The 23957-nt window shown below is 42.2% G+C and overlaps 1 protein-coding gene and 1 non-coding gene across 3 annotated transcripts in view; both read right to left on the reverse strand.

Moving 5' to 3' along the window:
• Positions 1 to 443: 443 nt before the first annotated feature.
• The window catches only part of LOC137432984 (uncharacterized), a 102297-nt gene continuing 78783 nt past the window's right edge, over positions 444 to 23957 (reverse strand). For both annotated transcript variants that reach the window (XM_068125355.2, XM_068125360.2), the window contains one exon: positions 444 to 3912. In XM_068125355.2, the coding sequence (XP_067981456.1) occupies positions 3680 to 3912 (233 nt within the window). In that variant the 3' untranslated portion in view covers positions 444 to 3679. The remainder of the gene's footprint in view (positions 3913 to 23957) is intronic.
• TRNAT-GGU (transfer RNA threonine (anticodon GGU)) lies at positions 11087 to 11159 on the reverse strand. Its single transcript has one exon. It is a non-coding gene; the product is annotated as a tRNA-Thr (tRNA).

Raw genomic sequence — 23957 nt, forward strand, 5'->3', positions numbered from 1 at the left:
TATTAAGTAGGCCCAAATGGTTGGCAGAGTGAGCAGCTGGGAGAATGTACATGTCTGTGTGTACAATGTGTGTACATGTAATGTTTGTTTTTGTATGCCACATGATTTTGTCATTATATTCACTCCAGTAGCAGGTATATAATCATCCTAAGTAACCGGTGTGCGTATATGTGTGTATATAATATGTATGTATGTGTGTGTGTATGTGTGTATGTTTGTGTGTGTGTGTATATATATGTCCGCGAGACATGTGTATGTGTATATGTATGTATATGTGTATATATGTCCGCGAGAGATCCGCGAAGCGAGTCGGGCTAACCAAGATGGCGACACGGCGGCCACACTTTTCACGGAGTATGAGCGTTCTATATATTTTCAATTCAGTTGTCCTCATCATGACTAATGAATTCACATCTTGCCTGATCAATAAAAAGCAACCAAAGTTGGGCCATATTTGTTTTAATCCACCATTGTCAGGCATTAATCTTAAAAGGAAAGAATAGTTTCTCAAAATAGTCAAAAATGATTTGATTGATGAAATATGTCTGAGTTATTCTCGTAACCATAAGCCTTGCACAGGTTTACCAAAAGGAGATTGAAGAGAAGATGAACGTCCAGTGCAGCTTCCTGCTTCTTTGTAGTTTTCCTGCCTGATTGGGACTTGATGATTCAAGTGAGTTCATCCAATACATTGTCAGTCTTGATTCAATTATGAACGCACAAAGTGGAGTTTTTGACCGAAGGTCATGCTGCTGTTGAGGTGCCGGTAACCAATAAGGGAAGTGATGTTCAACCTTCGGGAGTCACGTGATGGGGACGGAGAAAAGCCACGGAGGGTTCGGTGAATTCCTCACACCTTACGCTACGGGGTTGGAAGGTGAGGTGCTCGGTGGAAGATTTGTCATCACATGAAAGTAAAGACCCGCTTCACAATCACAGTCGTCAGAAGCATGAACCTATTTAGGGACCGACTTGGGTTCATGGAACGTGTCCGAGGATGAAGTTTTGGGAAAATGCAACGCCGTTTGGAGCATGCGGCAACGAGTGGCATCGCTGAGAGCACGGCTATGCCCCGACCTGCCTGCTTGGGGAATAAGTTTTCAGAATCGGCCAAAGGGGTTAGTGATAACTCCCCTACTCTTCACAAAAGACACCGTGAGATCGTTGATGTCCACCAACTAGCGATAGCAAACAGGACACCCAGCTTAACGTCCGTTCGAGGGACGGTCATGCAAAGCTCTAATCTGATTGTTTATAGTCGGGTCAGCGATTGAACCGTCGACTAGACAGCCCATAAGTGCACTACCCTGTGATGATGCCATTTGAGGCCACGTTCAACAATGTTTAACCAAACGTGGGTCCATATAGTCATTGCATTTTAAAAAAATTTGGGGGGGATTTGTCCCCATTTCCTATCTCGATCTTCTATCCCTTTTCTGCCGACTGCTCCCACATTCTCTCTCGCCCACTCTGATAATCCACTCTATTTAGCTCAACCCCCGCACACATATAATAAATATAAGGCCCCTCAATTGCTTCACGTCCAAAATCAGGTACAGTGGGAGTGACCATGAACACCATGTATCAAATACTCTCTTAAGTGAAAAATAACTTTTCTATCAAAAACAACTGAACTGCTCTATCGGTGAATAAAAATAAAATAATTTAAATATATTAAGTCTGGAACACCCAATCGCAGGGATTGGTGCAAGGAGCAAGATCAAGTTGTGAATGGACAAGTAACCCCGTTACGGGATGGCCGTGTCGATAATGCAGCACGTCCTTGGATTTGTGACGTGCTGGACTTCGAAGGCGGATCGTTCACCTACGGATGCAAGACGGTGGCATTTGCAATTTGCTACCTCTCTCGTCCCCTTAATCTTTTCTTTCCAAAAATTCCTCACGCTTGTGCATAAAGATTCAAAATTTACATGTGCAAAAAAAAAAAAAAAAAAATTTGAAATGTCCTCGTGAAACGAACACCCCCATGTTACTGGTGCATTGGAGGGCACAGAAGAGAAGAAGAAGCATACCAACCGATGCCGAGGGGGGGGGGGAACAAGAAAAGACAGATCCACGACCGTGCGGAAGTCTAGGAAAGATGAGAAAAGGATGAGAATGTTGCAGTTTGTGTATCGACCGATAAACGGCTGGGAAGAACCAAATCAGAGAAGTTTCTCAACAGGGGTCTTAAGATTTAGATCAAATCCACAAAGGCGGCCGACTCCGTACATGCATGCCACTTTGGAATGATCCTGCGACACCGACATGTGGTTAAAACATGACCTGTATAGGAAGGATAGCCTACATTTATGACAAGGAAATCGAATAATCAAATATGGTGACGGTGAGCACGAGTGTACAGGTTACGAGCTTGCCAAAGCAGCCGCCATGGTCATATTGAAAAGGACCATCACTTCATAATATAACCGAGTTAAACTCGAGAAGAAGAAGAAGAAAAAGGAAAAAATAAATAACAGCACCTCTGTCTGCTCGCCTCCACCACCCACCCGCCTTCATTGCCGTTTGTCCACGCTTGCACAGCTCACGCTCGCAGGAAGCTATATTATGACAAACAAAAAAGGACTACTCAACACGTGTTTATCATAATCATTATTTATCATTGTTATTGCAAGCCACGAGGCACGCATATAAAGTTATTTACACAGCTACATCCATAATCCATTTCCCCACAGAAAAAAAAAAAGAAAAAAAAAGAAGACGCTTATAACCTCTTATAATTACCGATAAAATTATAAATTAAAGCGACCAAGTTTTAAAAGTTAAGGGAGAGGTCTATTTATGATTGCGCAGGTCAGCCATTATAGAGAAGAAGAAGAAGAAGAGGAGGAGGACTTGTGGGTATGGTCGAGGAAGTGGCAGGTTCGGAAGGATACATGAGTGAGTGGACAAGCAGTTACATTAACACACAGTGGACTACTTTACCGGCCGGCTGTGGCATCATTCACCACAACCGCGATGAGTGTGACGAGGAGCTACAAACTGAGGTAGAAATCGTGGAAAAGGCCAAACCGAGGACAAAACCGGGGACAACGATGACGGGCCGTAATAAATGCGCGAGGCACGAATTTGTGGGCTGGTTGCGTTTTAAAACTGGAAACCAAGGGCAAGCTGTTATAATAAAGTTGTGGCTAAAAAGCTGACTTAAGTGCATGGAAACAAAGGAGAGGAGTATACAAACGAAAGAATAAAAATTTAAAACTGCATTCGCGTGACGACAGGCTGGAGTGAAGTCACGTGATGCACCTATACTGACTCCTCTTTCCTCAGTATTCCTCCAGAGCCCATCTTTCCAACACTGAAGATCAGTTTATGCAAACGGGTTTAACCAAGTAACCAGCTGACAGCTATGAGGATGGAGTGGTTACAAAGGGGTGAGCAAGTGTCGGGCCGTAGGGAAGGAAAAGCACTTGTCCAGGCACAATCATTATGCCTCCATCACATGGCCGTACAGCAGCTGGCAGGCACGTGGGCTCTAGTCACGTGACTCGCTGGTGGGGCCAAGACTTGGAGGTGAGGCAAAGTGCAAACAATCACAAAGCAGGGCTTGCCACTTCCCTTTCGCCCTCCCATCTCCCCTTACTCTTCCCCACCACTCCCCCACCCCTCCAACATTGCTGATCTTCAACTGGCTGTTGGCGTGGGTGGGGGGGGAAGGTCACATGGCATGGTGACGGTATAGGTAAGTATCCTCGATGGTCCAATCTGCAGGCAGCTCTGAGGCGGCGTGAGACGTCATATGAGTCTGCATGGCGGCCATGTTCGGGTAGAAAGCTCGGCAAAGAGAGCAGCGGTATGGCTTTGCACCGCCGTGCGTGCGTAAGTGCTTCGTCATCGCCGAATGGTCACGGGAACGCTGCCCACACAGCACGCACTCAAACGGCTTCTCACCTGCAAGGCATGCACAATTATGTATACACAAAGAATTAAGTTAAGCACCCCCCCGTTTTTTTACAACCTCGCACATTACAAGTTTGTTGTCGTCAAAACAGTGTAATATACCCATGATATTGCTATATTTTCTGGAGAAGTGATATTATGGTCACATAAAAACATAACAATCATGCCGTTTTCAATATTTTATTCTGAATAATTTAAGGTGAAATATTTTGGGAATTTTAGGCATATTTTCACCTCAATTTAAGTATGGAGCTATAGGTCCATCACGGACAGTGTGGATGACGTTGATGTTTTCTAACGTACAGTCATTGTTCTGAGAAGACCTCTAGCGATCTTTGCGTCAATAACGTGTGTAGGACCCACGTGATCGGATCACTGACTCAACCCTACGTCTCATAGACCCTGTGTATCTGCATTTCATCAATGGATAATTGCTAATGTCATACCAATCATTATTTGATCTCACATACCTTAGAATATATGCCAATGTATACATATACACAAAGAATATATATTAGGGGGTGCTTACCTTAATTCGTTGTGTAGGGGTGCTTAACTTAATTCTTTGTGTATATATACAATACAGTCAGTTCATCCTCCACGTCTACACATGATCTTTAGTAATCTCCATTGAAGCCCCCACGTCTCCCCATTTACTTGCGGGTCGTTACTCTCCTTCCCAATTCCCCTGTTCATCCCCATGTCACAACCACACAACACGTTCCACTGCACAACTGCCATTGTGATGGCTTCTACCATTCCATCCCCCTCCACCATAAGCCTAGCTAGACTGTCTACAAAAAACAAACAACGTAACCACAGATGGTTAATTTTCACTCGTGTGGCAGTTTTTATAGAGCTCAAATGTATTTTTTGGAATTAAAGTTTATATGAAAGATACCATTTTAATCTCACCTACCAAATGCATTGGCACCAACGTGACATCCGGTTTCGTGTCATTTTAGCTCTTTTCTCCATGTTTAGTGTGCGTCTCAAAATAAAATTTAAATAGATTGCATGAACAAACAACAAATGAATAACAACCATGTTAGGAGACCGACTTGGGATTTGGGCAAATGTGGTTCATGATGCTGCAATTCCAGGTTCAAATCAAAACAATATTGATTTGCTCATTATTATCTACTAGGACGTGCCCGTACGTGGGTGCCCGTTCCTTGCCAAAAAACAAAAAAAAAATGTCTTCGCCCATGCATGCATGGGCGTGCCCATGGGCCCATGGGCGTGCCCGTAAGTGCGTGATGTGACCGTACAATGAATGTATCGTTTCGACGCCGCAGCTCGGATGGCGCTGCAGTTAATCGGGCCTGTATCGGCAGAGTTATTATAAACATGTACTACAATCAATCGTACCTTACAGCGTCTGCTCGCCACGTTCAGCATCAGTACGTCGTCACTATGACTATCCGTAAGTCCGGAAGTGACGTCCTCATTTGACTGTCCGGAAGGTCACATATCGCAGTTACGATGAATCGCAAATTAGTTTTAATTAGTTTTAAAACATAGTTTAACGCCAACATAGCGCCAACATAGTTTGCCAACGTGAAATAAATGAATACGCTCTCAAATGTGCCGTCCGAGGCAGAGTCTGTTCGCCACGTTCGGCACACGTGATAGCTCGCTGCTCTCTGATTGGTTGAATCGTTTTTTGGACATAGCTCGGTAACTACTTCTCCGATTAATATGAAACCTTGAAAAGGCACATCCTCGGGTCCCCAGCAATATACCTGGCAAGTTTCAAGTATATCGGACCCGTGGTTGTCGAGAAACAGCGGTCACAGACAAACAAACACACAGACACACAGAGATTACTGGAATTATAGATAGATTAATATCCCTGCAAGTGATTTGATGCAAAAAACAAACAAGACCAAAAGTCCAACAGCGGCATAGCCAGGCTTGTAATATATTAATAAACCACAAACATACATGTTTAGCTTTTTAAACAGTCGCTAATGCTGTTCATAACATTAAACAAAGAAATTTGGAGGAATCCCGACATCCGTGAGGTAAGTTTTACTTACAGAACTGAGGGAAGATCTACTGTAATCTAGATTATACCTCACAAGGGTTGGGTTGATATAATGTTATGTCGGTGGGTAGGGGCATATATAGATTTAGGTAGATCTGCATAGGTAGGTGCTCGACTGTCGTGATAGGGAATCTAGATGTAATAAGTTCTGTAGCCCGAATGTCGGACTGTCGGAGTAAGCTTGTATCTTCGTACCTGTTATGAGGGGGCGGGGCATGCTAATTAGTACAGGGATTATGGGTAAAATTCCCTTGTGTGTCGTTCCCTCGGTGAGCACCCCAGAGTCCCTTATGGCAATACATCCCATAGATATTAGATAGGCCCATTAGTGCACCACACATTAAATAATTCCCCCGCCGCCACAATGACTTTGGAAGAACCAACAAACAATAGCCACGCCCAGGAGAACGTGTGATTGGTTGGGGTAAGAAGCTGGCCACTGATTGGTGAAAGGAAGGTGGAAGGAAGCAACACACCGATTGGCCACCGACCGTTGACACCTCGGCCAATCAGTGCGGAAGGCACGAACATTCGGCCAATCAGTGCGTAAGGCACAAAAACACTACTTAAAAGCAGGTCGCTGATTGAAGGGCAAGCGCCGGTGACGTCAGAAGGCGGCACGAAAGACCACAAAGAAACGAGGCACTGGTTGGGAGAGAGAAAGGGCTGACGTCACACCACGAGTGACATAACGACTCGCTCGCCAGCATTTTGGTCTCTTGGCTGTCTCTTTGCTGGGCTTCGCTCTCTCTTCCCTCGTGCTCTTCCCTTGGCCTCTTGCTCCTGATTATCCCTTCGTGTTGGGCCTTCTCTTGCTTCGGACCTGGTGGAGGAACGAGCAGTTTGAAAGACGGTGGAGAGAAGGAACGCCGTCGATTCTCTTCCTTGCGTTGGTGTGCGAACGACGAACGAGCGAGTCTTGCGTTGGAGCGCTGACGAGCGGGTGTGCCAAGCGCCGCTCCACGCCAAGGACCGGGCAGTTCGCGCCAACCGGAGCTGCGTCGGATGACGCACTCGAGCATCGACCCGACGCTACACTGCCAGACACAGATAAGCTCGCATTCACAAATATACGACGAGTCATTTATTTTATTCATTCTCCCTTTGTCTCATATTTGAAATCTGTGTGGGGACGTCCCAATTTAGAATTAGTTCTTCCGTCGCGTTTCCTTTGTATCGGGTTCCGCATAATACGGAATGTACATTGTTTTTTTGTACATTTTAACCCGGATTCCCGTTTGAGTTCATTTCCTTTGGATCGGAGCTGCCGGTGAGATCGCGTCAGGTAAGAGCTCGCCGCTTCTTCCTCTTCCTTCTTCCTCCCATGCTTGCATAATCACAAATCCATCATTAAATAAACGCCTCCATTAAAGTTTGTTTGGCCATCCGCGATCCCACGGTATTAACCAAGGGCATTCGCGCGACAATAACTTGCTATCAAAAAACCGAGGCGACTTCCTTACTTCCGCGGTTGTTAGTCCATACACCGCATATCATCGATTCATGAACCATACACTGCTTCAATCCATCAACATTGGGATTAGTGTTATTGTCATATTTACGATATTATTATTATTACTATTATGAAAACGATACACGACTGTATTAAGAAACCTGGGCTTAATTTGTCTGAAGCGGTCCGAAATGTAGGCACAAAGCCTTAGGCCTATACGTACCACATTGTTGCAAGAGACGTAACGCTGATGCTTTCGATATTTGATGATCATTTTAACAATCGGTTTGTTTGTGTTTCACACTGAATGAAAAACGTAAAGGTAGAGCATGGCGATTGTGATATATGACAGGTTCGACGATATTCTCGGCCTAAACGAAATTGGAATCAAAATGGCGGTGTGCGGAGTCAGCCGCCGTACCGCCGTAATGACATCACATCACCCCTGTCATTTGACCAGATCCACAGCTCTGATTGGTGTACGTTTGAGGGGACATACATACCTACATACATACCTACATACATACATACATACATACACTGTTCTAGACGGCTTTGCCCTATGGGCTACGCCGTAAAAATCGATTAAGGTTTGCTCCAATCAGCTGCTTCTCACCGACAAGACATTTCATTACCAATGTTTATGCCAGAGGTGAGGGAAAGCAACCACATGACATTATCCTAGTATTTGAACATCTCCAACATCAAAACCCAAAACTTCATGAAAAACAACTTCTGACATCAAAAAAAACAAGAGTAATCAAGACTGGTATTGAGAGTGTGGGGCAACGCTTTAAGGTCATGTGATCAAGGCATTATAAAGACTTCACAGTTATTTCGGGTAAATTTAGAGAATGATACAAACAAAAAAGGAGAAAATAGCAAAATGCTAAATATTCTAAATTTAATGTTGAGGAAATCACCTCTGTGCATACTGGGAAACAGCCTTACAACCTGAGGGAAACATAAATGGTGCTTAATGGAGCAAGGTTTTAATTTTCATGACATTACGACAGGTTGTATGGAAAGCAAAACTATTGTCACGCAACTCCGGTAGTGGTTTGCAACACGCCGAGCTAGAGTTGTTATAATTCTGAGCTCAAACAGCCAATCACATCGAGCAGAGACATGTTATCCTAATCCCACAAATGGTGCAATCTGGAACCTAATTGTACCACACACGGTCTTCCCTATGGGCTGGTACCCTAGCACCACATCTGTCTCTTGGAATCTCAAGCTCGCAACATTATTGGCATCTCTGGCAATGATGCTGAAAGCACACGGCCTATTGCTCTCACCTCAGGCAGGTTGATGGCGCACGCTTCTTTTTTTTTTTCTTTCCTGCCTCTAACTCTCTCTGCACTCTCAGCCTCATACCCTTCCCAGCTCCTCCAAGAGGACCAGGACACACACACCGTTCCAGTAACCCCCTCCTGGTTAAACTCCCAAATCCAGGCACACCTATCATTTGTTCCTCTTCTTCCATTTGTGGAGCAGCCTTTCTGAGGTTATTCAATCCCACTCTTCCCTCCAAGGCTTCAAGCAGAAGGTACAATAGCATCTCATGTCATCCCCATCCTCCCACCACCCCTTCCATCCCTGCCTGCCTGCAATCTTTTCTACGCTCATTACCCTGACTTAACCTATACCTCTTACTTGCAGGTTACTGTGTTCCTTCCCCTCCTCCCCTGCCACTTATTCCCGCTCTTTCTTGTTCATTCATTCGTTCTCCTGATGCATTTTTAACCTTTATCTCGCTATTTCACAAACCTTAATGTGTATAGGTAAAAATGAGAAGGCATAGCAGTGGATGGGCTGATAAAGCCTATTTCTAGTTAATGTGACTTTGCCCTTTGACCTAATTATTAATTACCCTTCTTCATCTTCTCATAATAAAGCAAAGCTTTGGTGAAAATTTGATGACAAAAGCTCAAATGGCTAAAAAGTTATCAGACAGACAGGCAGAAGTTATTGCAAAACCCCATCACCTGCCGCGTAGGTGGATGGGCTGATAACCAATGATAACCACAAGTTAAATAGTTCCAACTTCCAGCACAAAAACCCAAAAAGATCCCTTGAAAATATAATCAATTGGGGATGAAGGTATGAAGAGAAGGAAAATAAGATAGGTCAGTCTTTTTGGAAGGGTCTTGAGAGCATGAGGACATGTGGTGCAAGAGCTGAGGTAGCAGAAGCGATGGGGTGGGAGGATGGAGGTAACCGTTTCACCTGATTATCACTTGCAGGATCTATGGCAAAGAAACAACCATTGGTAGTGCAAGTGTCCAAGGAGATATTGGCAGGGAGCAGAGCAGCACAGTGAATGCTCAGGCAGGAAAGCCCGCAGGCATTCAAGGCCAAGAGCCAATGCAGTGACGGCAGTCTCACAGAAACAGTGCAGGACGCTTGAGGACGTCAACGTCACACAGGGTGGTGTAGTGAGTCCAGGAGAGAAAGCCCCAAGAGCACTTAAAGCCTTCATGACCCTTGAAGAGAAACGGAAATGCTGGTGAAGCACTGTGACCACGACCTCGCACTGTGATTGCCAAATGAACCAACTCTGAAAACCGGATATGGCAACTCCTCTCTGGATAACTCGGTCTTAATTGTACTGCCATGACTTTATCACTGTTCAGGTCCCTCTCCGAATCTCTTCCATGCTACCCCCTGAATCTCTCAAAAGCCAACTTTTGCCTTATCATCTCCTAAATTCCTTGCTCCAGATGCTTCACCCACAGTTTTTGTTTGAATCGGCTGACGTCGTGCAAATCAGCTCAAGCAACGGTGAGTTTGAACATGCCATCGAGAGCGGGCATGCAGGTGCATGTCAAAATGTTCAGCACACCTGCAGGTTGACAGTCAGCCCAGGTGGTAGGAGAATTGTTTATCAAAATTAATATCAGATTACGAAACAAACTAGAAATGCACACGCGGTAGATGCTGACTCGCACCAATGTGTTTCTCTTCCAAGAAGTCCAGGTTGTTTTTTTGCAATAAGAATTACCCGAGGATGGGGGAGACGATACCTAAGTTAGGTGTATATTAACATTTGTGTAGGTTTGTTGGTATTGCTACCTTTATAAAAACAATCACTTCTGTTGTAAAAACAATGCGTAGTAGCGCCAGTTGCCAGTGAAAATTCATTATACTGTAATAAAAAAATAGGGTAATTATCTATATGTGCATGCGGATAAAAACTTGAGCTTCATGGTTTTTTTTTATTTCAGCTTCACATATTTTTTTATGCTGAGAGTGAATACAGTATAGTCCTGTACTAATTTTCATTTTATATTTTTCCTTGTGAGCTCAAAGTTTAACTCATCCGAGACATTCACAACATGAAGCACTGTATCTAATATGGCAAATAAAGAGTCCAGTCTGACGTTTTGACTACAAGGTAGTCTACATGAGATCACAGAGTGGTTGCAATGTCAAACCTCAGCCTTTATGTTTTATGCACACCAAGCATTTACTAATTGTATGTGTGCGTTCTAATAAATGTAAGAATTTCATAAAATCAGGCCAAAATCCCTCACAGCGAAACGACACAAAAATGTAATATACAGCCTGACAGAAACAGTACTCAGGAAAGAAAGTTGTAATGACATAGGTTGATCAACTTTGACTTATATAATTAAATTGATGTACGTGGGAAAATTACATGCCCAGACCAGGAATCGAACCCAGGTCCTCTGGTGAACCATACCAGTGCTCTGCCATCTGAGCTATCTGGGCGACCCTGACTGAGCGTGCAATTTTTCCCACACATATGATTGCCACTCTCTTTCTATCAATGCTTCCGGAGCACTAGCTGCCAACCATAGGAGCACCAACGGCCTGAACACGAGGGGTTTTTCCTCCAATGGAGGGACAAATCCATGTCATCTATCATAAACACCACTTGGGGGCGTCGTGAAGCAACGAGATTAATGAACATGTTTAAATACTTAAATTGATATATGTGGGAAAAATTACATGCCCAGACCAGGAATCAAACCCAAGTCCTCTGGAAAACCGTACCAATGCTCTAACATCTGAGCTAACTGGGCAATCCCGACTGAGCAGGTAATTTTCCCACACATATGATGTAATTTTCATGTAATTTCCCCACATATATCAATTGAATTATTTAATCCTGTTCCTCTTACTATAATTCACCAAATGTCTGTCTGTCCGTTCGAAGGTACCACAAAAACAGCTCAACCGATCGCAACGATATTTTGGGTGGGTATTCCTGGGACCCCTGGGAGTAAAATAGGCTATATTGCTTTTCCAATTTTCCAGTTTTTCCAAACACGATGGAATAATATTTACCGATATGAACAGTGATGTGGCTTTTATTGAAATTCTACAAATACTGTTTAGATTTTGATGAGAATTACGAACCTACAGCGAATCCGGAAGTGGACAGATAACGGCAATGCCCGGGTTTGATCATATCCCAATACAACTGTCATTCATTTGTAATGTTAAATCGTTAAACGTTAATCATGTTAATCGTTTTGTTAAAGTGTCAATTGATGATTGGAATTGAGTGAATACAATTACGATTTTGAATCCGTAATTGTGTTCACCCAACCGTACGGAACTTCACATCAGGATTTAAATATTTGTTTATGTCACGAATGTTGTTAAAAGTTTATTTTTTATATTAATATTATTTAATTTGTGATTGGAGTTATGCTGTTTGGAATGAAAAAAGAGATATCGAGTTCAAGTGAATGACGAAATGCCATGATGGTTTCTACTTTCTAAACGTGAATTCGCGGATCGCCATATGCATATTCGCCATTGACTGGGTAATGGGTATGGAACAAACGTACCTGTTTCTTTGTGAACGGGTACGTTTTTTTCATGGAAGTCCTTCACAAACTTGCTGTCCATGTCTGACATGCGACTGAAGGTGCTACAGTAATGTGGAATTTATTAGTTTCATGCTTTAGCATTCGCCGTTTCTGCATTGTCTGTTTGCTTCTGGTCTCCAACCAGTGCATAGCACGGGTACCTCACTAGTACCTCACTAGTTTATCGAATTACTTATATAATTAAGCAGCAGAGGCAAGGGCAAGCCACAAATGAAAGTCTAAAGGGTTGAAAGCTGATGACGCAATACATGGATGAGATGAAAGTGCAACAACAAGAAAATAAAAACAGGACTAGAGTGGTCGATGGTGCAGCATCCCAAATCCCCACACTTCCCACTTAAAGCAAAATTAAAAGATAGCAAAACGTTCCCAAATATCAAATTTTTAGTGAAAAGAAAAATCTTCTCATGTGACCCCAAATCCCCACCCCGTAGGGCATGAACCGGGGATCAAAAAAAAAATCGTTACATATTTCACGTGTCCCACAATGTCGATTGCATATATAAAGTTTAATTTTAAAAATGTTTAGAAATGTGCCGGTAATTGCATTTTTACCCTCGCCTGAGGAGAGGGTATTGCATTTGAGTCCGTTTGTCTGTTTGTCCGCACAGAATAAATATGATTTTCTCTGCAACCGTTATCTTATCTCTGCTATCTTATACATGACAACAGGGTGTAGTGCTATCTTATCCATGACAATGGGGTGCAGTGCTATCTTATACATGACAACAGGATGTAGTGCTATATTATACATGACAACAGGGTGTAGTGCTATATTATACATGACAACAGGGTGTAGTGCTATATTATACATGACAACAGGGTGTAGTGCTATCTTATCCATGACAATGGGGTGCAGTGCTATCTTATACATGACAACAGGATGTAGTGCTATATTATACATGACAACAGGGTGTAGTGCTATATTATACATGACAACAGGGTGTAGTGCTATATTATACATGACAACAGGGTGTAGTGCTATCTTATCCATGACAATGGGGTGCAGTGCTATCTTATACATGACAACAGGATGTAGTGCTATATTATACATGACAACAGGGTGTAGTGCTATATTATACATGACAACAGGGTGTAGTGCTATATTATACATGACAACAGGGTGTAGTGCTATATTATACATGACGACAGGGTGTAGTGCTATATTATACATGACAACAGGGTGTAGTGCTATATTATACATGACGACAGGGTGTAGTGCTATATTATACATGACGACAGGGTGTAGTGCTATATTATACATGACAACAGGGTGTAGTGCTATATTATACATGACAACAGGGTGTAGTGCTATATTATACATGACAACAGGGTGTAGTGCTATGTTATACATGACAACAGGGTGTAGTGCTATATTATACATGACAACAGGGTGTAGTGCTATATTATACATGACAACAGGGTGTAGTGCTATATTATACATGACAACAGGGTGTAGTGCTATATTATACATGACAACACGGTGTAGTGCTATATTATACATGACAACAGGGTGTAGTGCTATATTATACATAACAGGGTGTAGTGCTATATTATACATGACAACAGGGTGTAGTGCTATCTTATACATGACAACAGGGTGTAGTGCTATCTTATACATGACAACACGGTGTAGTGCTATATTATACATGACAACAGGGTGTGGTGCTATATTATACATGACAACAGGGTGTAGTGCTATATTATACATGACAACAGGGTGTAGTGCTATCTTATACATGACAACAGGGTGTAGTGCTATATTATACATGACAACAGGGTGTAGTGCTATCTTATACATGACGACAGGCTGTAGTGCTATCTTATACATGACAACAGGGTGTAGTGCTATCTTATACATGACAACAGGGTGCAGTGCTATATTATACATGACAACAGGGTGTAGTGCTATATTATACATGACAACAGGGTGTAGTGCTATATTATACATGACAACAGGGTGTCGTGCTATATTATACATGACAACAGGGTGTCGTGCTATATTATCCATGACAACAGGGTGTAGTGCTATATTATCCATGACAACAGGGTGTAGTGCTATCTTATACATGACAACAGGGTGCAGTGCTATATTATACATAACAGGGTGTAGTGCTATCTTATACATGACAACAGGGTGCAGTGCTATATTATACATGACAACAGGGTGCAGTGCTATATTATACATGACAACAGGGTGTAGTGCTATCTTATACATGACAACAGGCTGTAGCGCTATCTTATACATGACAACAGGGTGTAGTGCTATATTATACATGACAACAGGGTGTAGTGCTATATTATACATGACAACAGGGTGTAGTGCTATCTTATACATGACAACAGGGTGTAGTGCTATCTTATACATGACAACAGGGTGGAGTGCTATCTTATACATGACAACAGGGTGTAGTGCTATCTTATACATGACAACGGGGTGTAGTGCTATCTTATACATGACAACAGGGTGTAGTGCTATCTTATACATGACAACGGGGTGTAGTGCTATCTTATACATGACAACAGGGTGCAGTGCTATATTATACATGACAACAGGGTGCAGTGCTATATTATACATGACAACAGGGTGTAGTGCTATCTTATCCATGACAACGGGGTGCAGTGCTATATTATACATGACAACAGGGTGCAGTGCTATATTATACATGACAACAGGGTGCAGTGCTATCTTATACATGACAACGGGGTGTAGTGCTATCTTATACATGACAACAGGGTGTAGTGCTATCTTATACATGACAACAGGGTGTAGTGCTATCTTATACATGACAACAGGGTGTAGTGCTATCTTATACATGACAACAGGGTGTAGTGCTATCTTATACATGACAACAGGGTGTAGTGCTATCTTATACATGACAACAGGGTGTAGTGCTATCTTATACATGACAACAGGGTGTAGTCCTATATTATACATGACAACAGGGTGCAGTGCTATATTATACATGACAACAGGGTGTAGTGCTATCTTATACATGACAACAGGGTGTAGTGCTATCTTATACATGACAACAGGGTGTAGTGCTATCTTATCCATGACAACAGGGTGTAGTGCTATCTTATACATGACAACAGGGTATAGTGCTATATTATACATGACAACAGGGTGTAGTCCTATATTATACATGACAACAGGGTGTAGTGCTATATTATACATGACAACAGGGTGTCGTGCTATCTTATACATGACAGGGTGCAGTGCTATCTTATCCATGACGACAGGGTGTAGTGCTATCTTATCTATGACGACAGGGTGCAGTGCTATCTTATACATGACAACAGGGTGTAGTGCTATCTTATACATGACGACAGGGTGTAGTGCTATCTTATCCATGACGGCAGGGTGTAGTGCTATCTTATCCATGACGGCAGGGTGTAGTGCTATCTTATCCATGACAACAGGGTGTAGTGCTATCTTATACATGACAACGGGGTGTAGTGCTATCTTATACATGACAACAGGGTGTAGTGCTATCTTACACATGACAACAGGGTGTAGTGCTATCTTAGACATGACGACAGGGTGTCGTGCTATCTTATACATAACGACAGGGTGTAGTGCTATATTATCCATGATGACAGGGTGTAGTGCTATCTTATACATAACAGGGTGTAGTGCTATCTTATACATAACAGGGTGTAGTGCTATCTTATACATGACGACAGGGTGTAGTGCTATCTTATACATGACAACAGGGTGTAGTGCTATCTAATACATGATGACAGGGTGTAGTGCTATCTAATACATGATGACAGGGTGTAGTGCTATCTTATACATGACAGCAGGGTGTAGTGCTATCTTATACATGACGACAGGGTGTAGTGCTATCTTATACATGACAACAGGGTGTAGTGCTATCTTATACATGATGACAGGGTATAGTGCTATCTTATACGTGACAACAGGGTGTAGTGCTATCTTATACATAACGACAGGGTGTAGTGCTATCTTATACATGACTACAGGGTGTAGTGCTATCTTATACATAACGACAGGGTGTAGTGCTATCTTATACATAACGACAGGGTGTAGTGCTATCTTATACATGACAACAGGGTGTAGCTATCTTATACATGACAACAGGCTGCAGTGCTATCTTATACATGACAACAGGCTGTAGTGCTATCTTATACATGACAACAGGCTGTAGTGCTATCTTATACATGACAACAGGGTGTAGTGCTATCTTATACATGACAACAGGCTGTAGTGCTATCTTATACATGACAGGCTGTAGTGCTATCTTATACATGACAACAGGCTGTAGTGCTATCTTATACATAACAGGCTGTAGTGCTATCTTATACATAACAGGCTGTAGTGCTATCTTATCCATGACAACAGGGTGTAGTGCTTTCTTATACATGACTACAGGCTGTAGTGCTATCTTATACATGACAACAGGGTGTAGTGCTATCTTATACATGACGACAGGCTGTAGTGCTATATTATATATGACGACAGGGTGTAGTGCTATCTTATACATGACGACAGGCTGTAGTGCTATCTTATACATGACAACAGGCTGTAGTGCTATCTTATACATGACAACAGGGTGTAGTGCTATCTTATACATGACTACAGGCTGCAGTGCTATCTTATACATGACGACAGGGTGTAGTGCTATCTTATACATGACTACAGGCTGTAGTGCTATCTTATACATGACAACAGGCTGTAGTGCTATCTTATCCATGACAACAGGGTGAAGTGTTTTCTTATACATGACTACAGGCTGTAGTGCTATCTTATACATGACAACAGGGTGTAGTGCTATCTTATACATGACGACAGGCTGTAGTGCTATATTATACATGACAGGGTGTAGTGCTATCTTATACATGACAGGCTGTAGTGCTATATTATACATGACGACAGGGTGTAGTGCTATCTTATCCTTGACAACAGGGTGTAGTGCTATATTATACATAACGGGGTGTAGTGCTATCTTATCCATGACAATGGGGTGCAGTGCTATATTAAACATGACAACAGGGTGTAGTGCTATATTATACATGACAACAGGGTGTCGTGCTATCTTATACATGACAACAGGGTGGAGTGCTATCTTATACATGACAACAGGGTGGAGTGCTATCTTATACATGACAACAGGGTGTAGTGCTATCTTATACATGACAACAGGGTGTAGTGCTATCTTATCCATGACAATGGGGTGCAGTGCTATATTATACATGACAACAGGGTGCAGTGCTATATTATACATGACAACAGGGTGTAGTGCTATCTTATACATGACAACAGGGTGTAGTGCTATCTTATCCATGACAACGGGGTGTAGTGCTATCTTATACATGACAACAGGGTGTAGTGCTATCTTATACATGACAACAGGGTGTAGTGCTATCTTATCCATGACAACAGGGTGTAGTGCTATCTTATACATGACAACAGGGTGTAGTGCTATCTTATACATGACAACAGGGTGTAGTGCTATATTATACATGACAACAGGGTGTAGTCCTATATTATACATGACAACAGGGTGTAGTGCTATATTATACATGACAACAGGGTGTCGTGCTATCTTATACATGACAGGGTGTAGTGCTATCTTATCCATGACGACAGGGTGTAGTGCTATCTTATCTATGACGACAGGGTGCAGTGCTATCTTATACATGACAACAGGGTGTAGTGCTATCTTATACATGACGACAGGGTGTAGTGCTATCTTATCCATGACGGCAGGGTGTAGTGCTATCTTATACATGACAACAGGGTGTAGTGCTATCTTATACATGACAACGGGGTGTAGTGCTATCTTATACATGACAACAGGGTGTAGTGCTATCTTACACATGACAACAGGGTGTAGTGCTATCTTAGGCATGACGACAGGGTGTAGTGCTATCTTATACATAACGACAGGGTGTAGTGCTATATTATCCATGATGACAGGGTGTAGTGCTATCTTATACATGACAACAGGATGTAGTGCTATCTTATACATGACAACAGGCTGTAGTGCTATCTTATACATGACAACAGGCTGTAGTGCTATCTTATACATGACAACAGGATGTAGTGCTATCTTATACATGACTACAGGCTGCAGTGCTACCTTATACATGACGACAGGGTGTAGTGCTATCTTATACATGACTACAGGCTGTAGTGCTATCTTATACATGACAACAGGCTGTAGTACTATCTTATCCATGACAACAGGGTGAAGTGCTTTCTTATACATGACTACAGGCTGTAGTGCTATCTTATACATGACAACAGGGTGTAGTGCTATCTTATACATGACGACAGGCTGTAGTGCTATATTATACATGACAGGGTGTAGTGCTATCTTATACATGACAGGCTGTAGTGCTATATTATACATGACGACAGGGTGTAGTGCTATCTTATACATGACAACAGGGTGTAGTGCTATCTTATACATGACAGGCTGTAGTGGTATCTTGTACATGACGACAGGGTGTAGTGCTATCTTATCCTTGACAACAGGGTGTAGTGCTATATTATACATAACGGGGTGTAGTGCTATCTTATCCATGACAATGGGGTGCAGTGCTATATTAAACATGACAACAGGGTGTAGTGCTATATTATACATGACAACAGGGTGTCGTGCTATCTTATACATGACAACAGGGTGGAGTGCTATCTTATACATGACAACAGGGTGTAGTGCTATCTTATACATGACAACAGGGTGTAGTGCTATCTTATCCATGACAATGGGGTGCAGTGCTATATTATACATGACAACAGGGTGCAGTGCTATATTATACATGACAACAGGGTGTAGTGCTATCTTATACATGACAACAGGGTGTAGTGCTATCTTATCCATGACAACGGGGTGTAGTGCTATCTTATACATGACAACAGGGTGTAGTGCTATCTTATACATGACAACAGGGTGTAGTGCTATCTTATCCATGACAACAGGGTGTAGTGCTATCTTATACATGACAACAGGGTGTAGTGCTATCTTATACATGACAACAGGGTGTAGTGCTATATTATACATGACAACAGGGTGTAGTCCTATATTATACATGACAACAGGGTGTAGTGCTATATTATACATGACAACAGGGTGTCGTGCTATCTTATACATGACAGGGTGTAGTGCTATCTTATCCATGACGACAGGGTGTAGTGCTATCTTATACATGACAACAGGGTGTAGTGCTATCTTATACATGACGACAGGGTGTAGTGCTATCTTATCCATGACGGCAGGGTGTAGTGCTATCTTATACATGACAACAGGGTGTAGTGCTATCTTATACATGACAACGGGGTGTAGTGCTATCTTATACATGACAACAGGGTGTAGTGCTATCTTACACATGACAACAGGGTGTAGTGCTATCTTAGGCATGACGACAGGGTGTAGTGCTATCTTATACATAACGACAGGGTGTAGTGCTATATTATCCATGATGACAGGGTGTAGTGCTATCTTATACATGACAACAGGATGTAGTGCTATCTTATACATGACAACAGGGTGTAGTGCTATCTTATACATGACAACAGGCTGTAGTGCTATCTTATACATGACAACAGGCTGTTGTGCTATCTTATACATGACAACAGGCTGTTGTGCTATCTTATACATGACAACAGGGTGTAGTACTATCTTATACATGAATACAGGCTGTCGTGCTATCCTATACATGACGACAGGGTGTAGTGCTATCTTATACATGACAACAGGCTGTAGTGCTATCTTATACATAACAGGGTGTAGTGCTATCTTATACATGACAACAGGGTGTAGTGCTATCTTATACATGACAACAGGCGGTAGTGCTATCTTATACATGACAACAGGCTGTAGTGCTATCTTATACATGACAACAGGCTGTAGTGCTATCTTATACATGACAACAGGCTGTAGTGCTATCTTATACATGACAACAGGCTGTTGTGCTATCTTATACATGACAACAGGCTGTTGTGCTATCTTATACATGACAACAGGGTGTAGTGCTATCTTATACATGAATACAGGCTGTAGTGCTATCCTATACATGACGACAGGGTGTAGTGCTATCTTATACATGACAACAGGCTGTAGTGCTATCTTATACATAACAGGGTGTCGTGCTATCTTATACATGACAACAGGGTGTAGTGCTATCTTATACATGACAACAGGCTGTAGTGCTATCTTATACATGACAACAGGCTGTAGTGCTATCTTATACATGACAACAGGCTGTAGTGCTATCTTATACATGACAACAGGCTGTAGTGCTATCTTATACATAACAGGCTGTAGTGCTATCTTATCCATGACAACAGGGTGTAGTGCTTTCTTATACATGACTACAGGCTGTAGTGCTATCTTATACATGACAACAGGGTGTAGTGCTATCTTATACATGACGACAGGCTGTAGTGCTATATTATATATGACGACAGGGTGTAGTGCTATCTTATACATGATGACAGGCTGTAGTGCTATCTTATACATGACAACAGGCTGTAGTGCTATCTTATACATGACAACAGGGTGTAGTGCTATCTTATACATGACTACAGGCTGCAGTGCTATCTTATACATGACGACAGGGTGTAGTGCTATCTTATCCATGACAACAGGGTGTAGTGCTTTCTTATACATGACTACAGGCTGTAGTGCTATCTTATACATGACAACAGGGTGTAGTGCTATCTTATACATGACTACAGGCTGTAGTGCTATCTTATACATGACAACAGGCTGTAGTGCTATCTTATCCATGACAACAGGGTGTAGTGCTTTCTTATACATGACGACAGGCTGTAGTGCTATATTATACATGACGACAGGGTGTAGTGCTATCTTATACATGACAGGCTGTAGTGCTATATTATACATGACGACAGGGTGTAGTGCTATCTTATACGTGACAACAGGGTGTAGTGCTATCTTATACATGACAGGCTGTAGTGGTATCTTGTACATGACGACAGGGTGTAGTGCTATATTATACATAACGGGGTGTAGTGCTATCTTATCCATGACAATGGGGTGCAGTGCTATATTAAACATGACAACAGGGTGTAGTGCTATATTATACATGACAACAGGGTGTCATGCTATCTTATACATGACAACAGGGTGGAGTGCTATCTTATACATGACAACAGGGTGTAGTGCTATCTTATACATGACAACAGGGTGTAGTGCTATCTTATCCATGACAATGGGGTGCAGTGCTATATTATACATGACAACAGGGTGCAGTGCTATATTATACATGACAACAGGGTGTAGTGCTATCTTATACATGACAACAGGGTGTAGTGCTATCTTATCCATGACAACGGGGTGTAGTGCTATCTTATACATGACAACAGGGTGTAGTGCTATCTTATACATGACAACAGGGTGTAGTGCTATCTTATCCATGACAACAGGGTGTAGTGCTATCTTATACATGACAACAGGGTGTAGTCCTATATTATACATGACAACAGGGTGTAGTGCTATATTATACATGACAACAGGGTGTCGTGCTATCTTATACATAACGACAGGGTGTAGTGCTATATTATACATAACGACAGGGTGTAGTGCTATCTTAGACATGACAACAGGATGTAGTGCTATCTTATACATGACAACAGGCTGTAGTGCTATCTTATACATAACGACAGGGTGTAGTGCTATCTTAGACATGACGACAGGGTGTAGTGCTATCTTATACATAACGACAGGGTGTAGTGCTATATTATCCATGATGACAGGGTGTAGTGCTATCTTATACATGACAACAGGATGTAGTGCTATCTTATACATGACAACAGGCTGTAGTGCTATCTTATACATGACAGGCTGTAGTGCTATCTTATACATGACAACAGGCTGTAGTGCTATCTTATACATGACAACAGGGTGTAGTGCTATCTTATACATGACAACAGGCTGTAGTGCTATCTTATACATGACAACAGGCTGTAGTGCTATCTTATACATGACAACAGGCTGCAGTGCTATCTTATACATGACAACAGGCTGTAGTGCTATCTTATACATGACAACAGGGTGTAGTGCTATCTTATACATGACAACAGGGTGTAGTGCTATCTTATACATGACAACAGGCTGTAGTGCTATCTTATACATGACAACAGGCTGTAGTGCTATCTTATACATGACAACAGGGTGTAGTGCTATCTTATACATGACAACAGGGTGTAGTGCTATCTTATACATGACAACAGGGTGTAGTGCTATCTTATACATGACAACAGGCTGTAGTGCTATCTTATACATGACAACAGGCTGTTGTGCTATCTTATACATGACAACAGGCTGTAGTGCTATCTTATACATGACAACAGGGTGTAGTGCTATCTTATACATGAATACAGGCTGTAGTGCTATCCTATACATGACGACAGGGTGTAGTGCTATCTTATACATGACAACAGGCTGTAGTGCTATCTTATACATAACAGGGTGTAGTGCTATCTTATACATGACATGGTGTAGTGCTATCTTATACATGACAACAGGGTGTAGTGCTATCTTATACATGACAACAGGCTGTAGTGCTATCTTATACATGACAACAGGCTGTAGTGCTATCTTATACATGACAACAGGCTGTAGTGCTATCTTATACATGACAACAGGCTGTAGTGCTATCTTATACATAACAGGCTGTAGTGCTATCTTATCCATGACAACAGGGTGTAGTGCTTTCTTCTCCATGACTACAGGCTGTAGTGCTATCTTATACATGACAACAGGGTGTAGTGCTATCTTACACATGACGACAGGCTGTAGTGCTATATTATATATGACGACAGGGTGTAGTGCTATCTTATACATGGCGACAGGCTGTAGTGCTATCTTATACATGACAACAGGCTGTAGTGCTATCTTATACATGACGACAGGCTGTAGTGCTATATTATATATGACGACAGGGTGTAGTGCTATCTTATACATGGCGACAGGCTGTAGTGCTATCTTATACATGACGACAGGGTGTAGTGCTATCTTATACATGACTACAGGCTGTAGTGCTATCTTATACATGACAACAGGCTGTAGTGCTATCTTATCCATGACAACAGGGTGTAGTGCTTTCTTATACATGACTACAGGCTGTAGTGCTATCTTATACATGACAACAGGGTGTAGTGCTATCTTATACATGACAGGGTGTAGTGCTATCTTATACATGACAGGCTGTAGTGCTATATTATACATGACGACAGGGTGTAGTGCTATCTTATACATGACAACAGGGTGTAGTGCTATCTTATACATGACAGGCTGTAGTGGTATCTTGTACATGACGACAGGGTGTAGTGCTATCTTATCCTTGACAACAGGGTGTAGTGTTATATTATACATAACGGGGTGTAGTGCTATCTTATCCATGACAATGGGGTGCAGTGCTATATTAAACATGACAACAGGGTGTAGTGCTATATTATACATGACAACAGGGTGTCGTGCTATCTTATACATAACAGGGTGGAGTGCTATCTTATACATGACAACAGGGTGTAGTGCTATCTTATACATGACAACAGGGTGTAGTGCTATCTTATCCATGACAATGGGGTGCAGTGCTATATTATACATGACAACAGGGTGCAGTGCTATATTATACATAACAGGGTGTAGTGCTATCTTATACATGACAA

The sequence above is a fragment of the Myxine glutinosa genome, chromosome 1 (genome assembly GCF_964187855.1).
Source record: "Myxine glutinosa chromosome 1, kmMyxGlut1.1, whole genome shotgun sequence".
In the NCBI taxonomy this organism is placed as follows: domain Eukaryota; kingdom Metazoa; phylum Chordata; class Myxini; order Myxiniformes; family Myxinidae; genus Myxine; species Myxine glutinosa.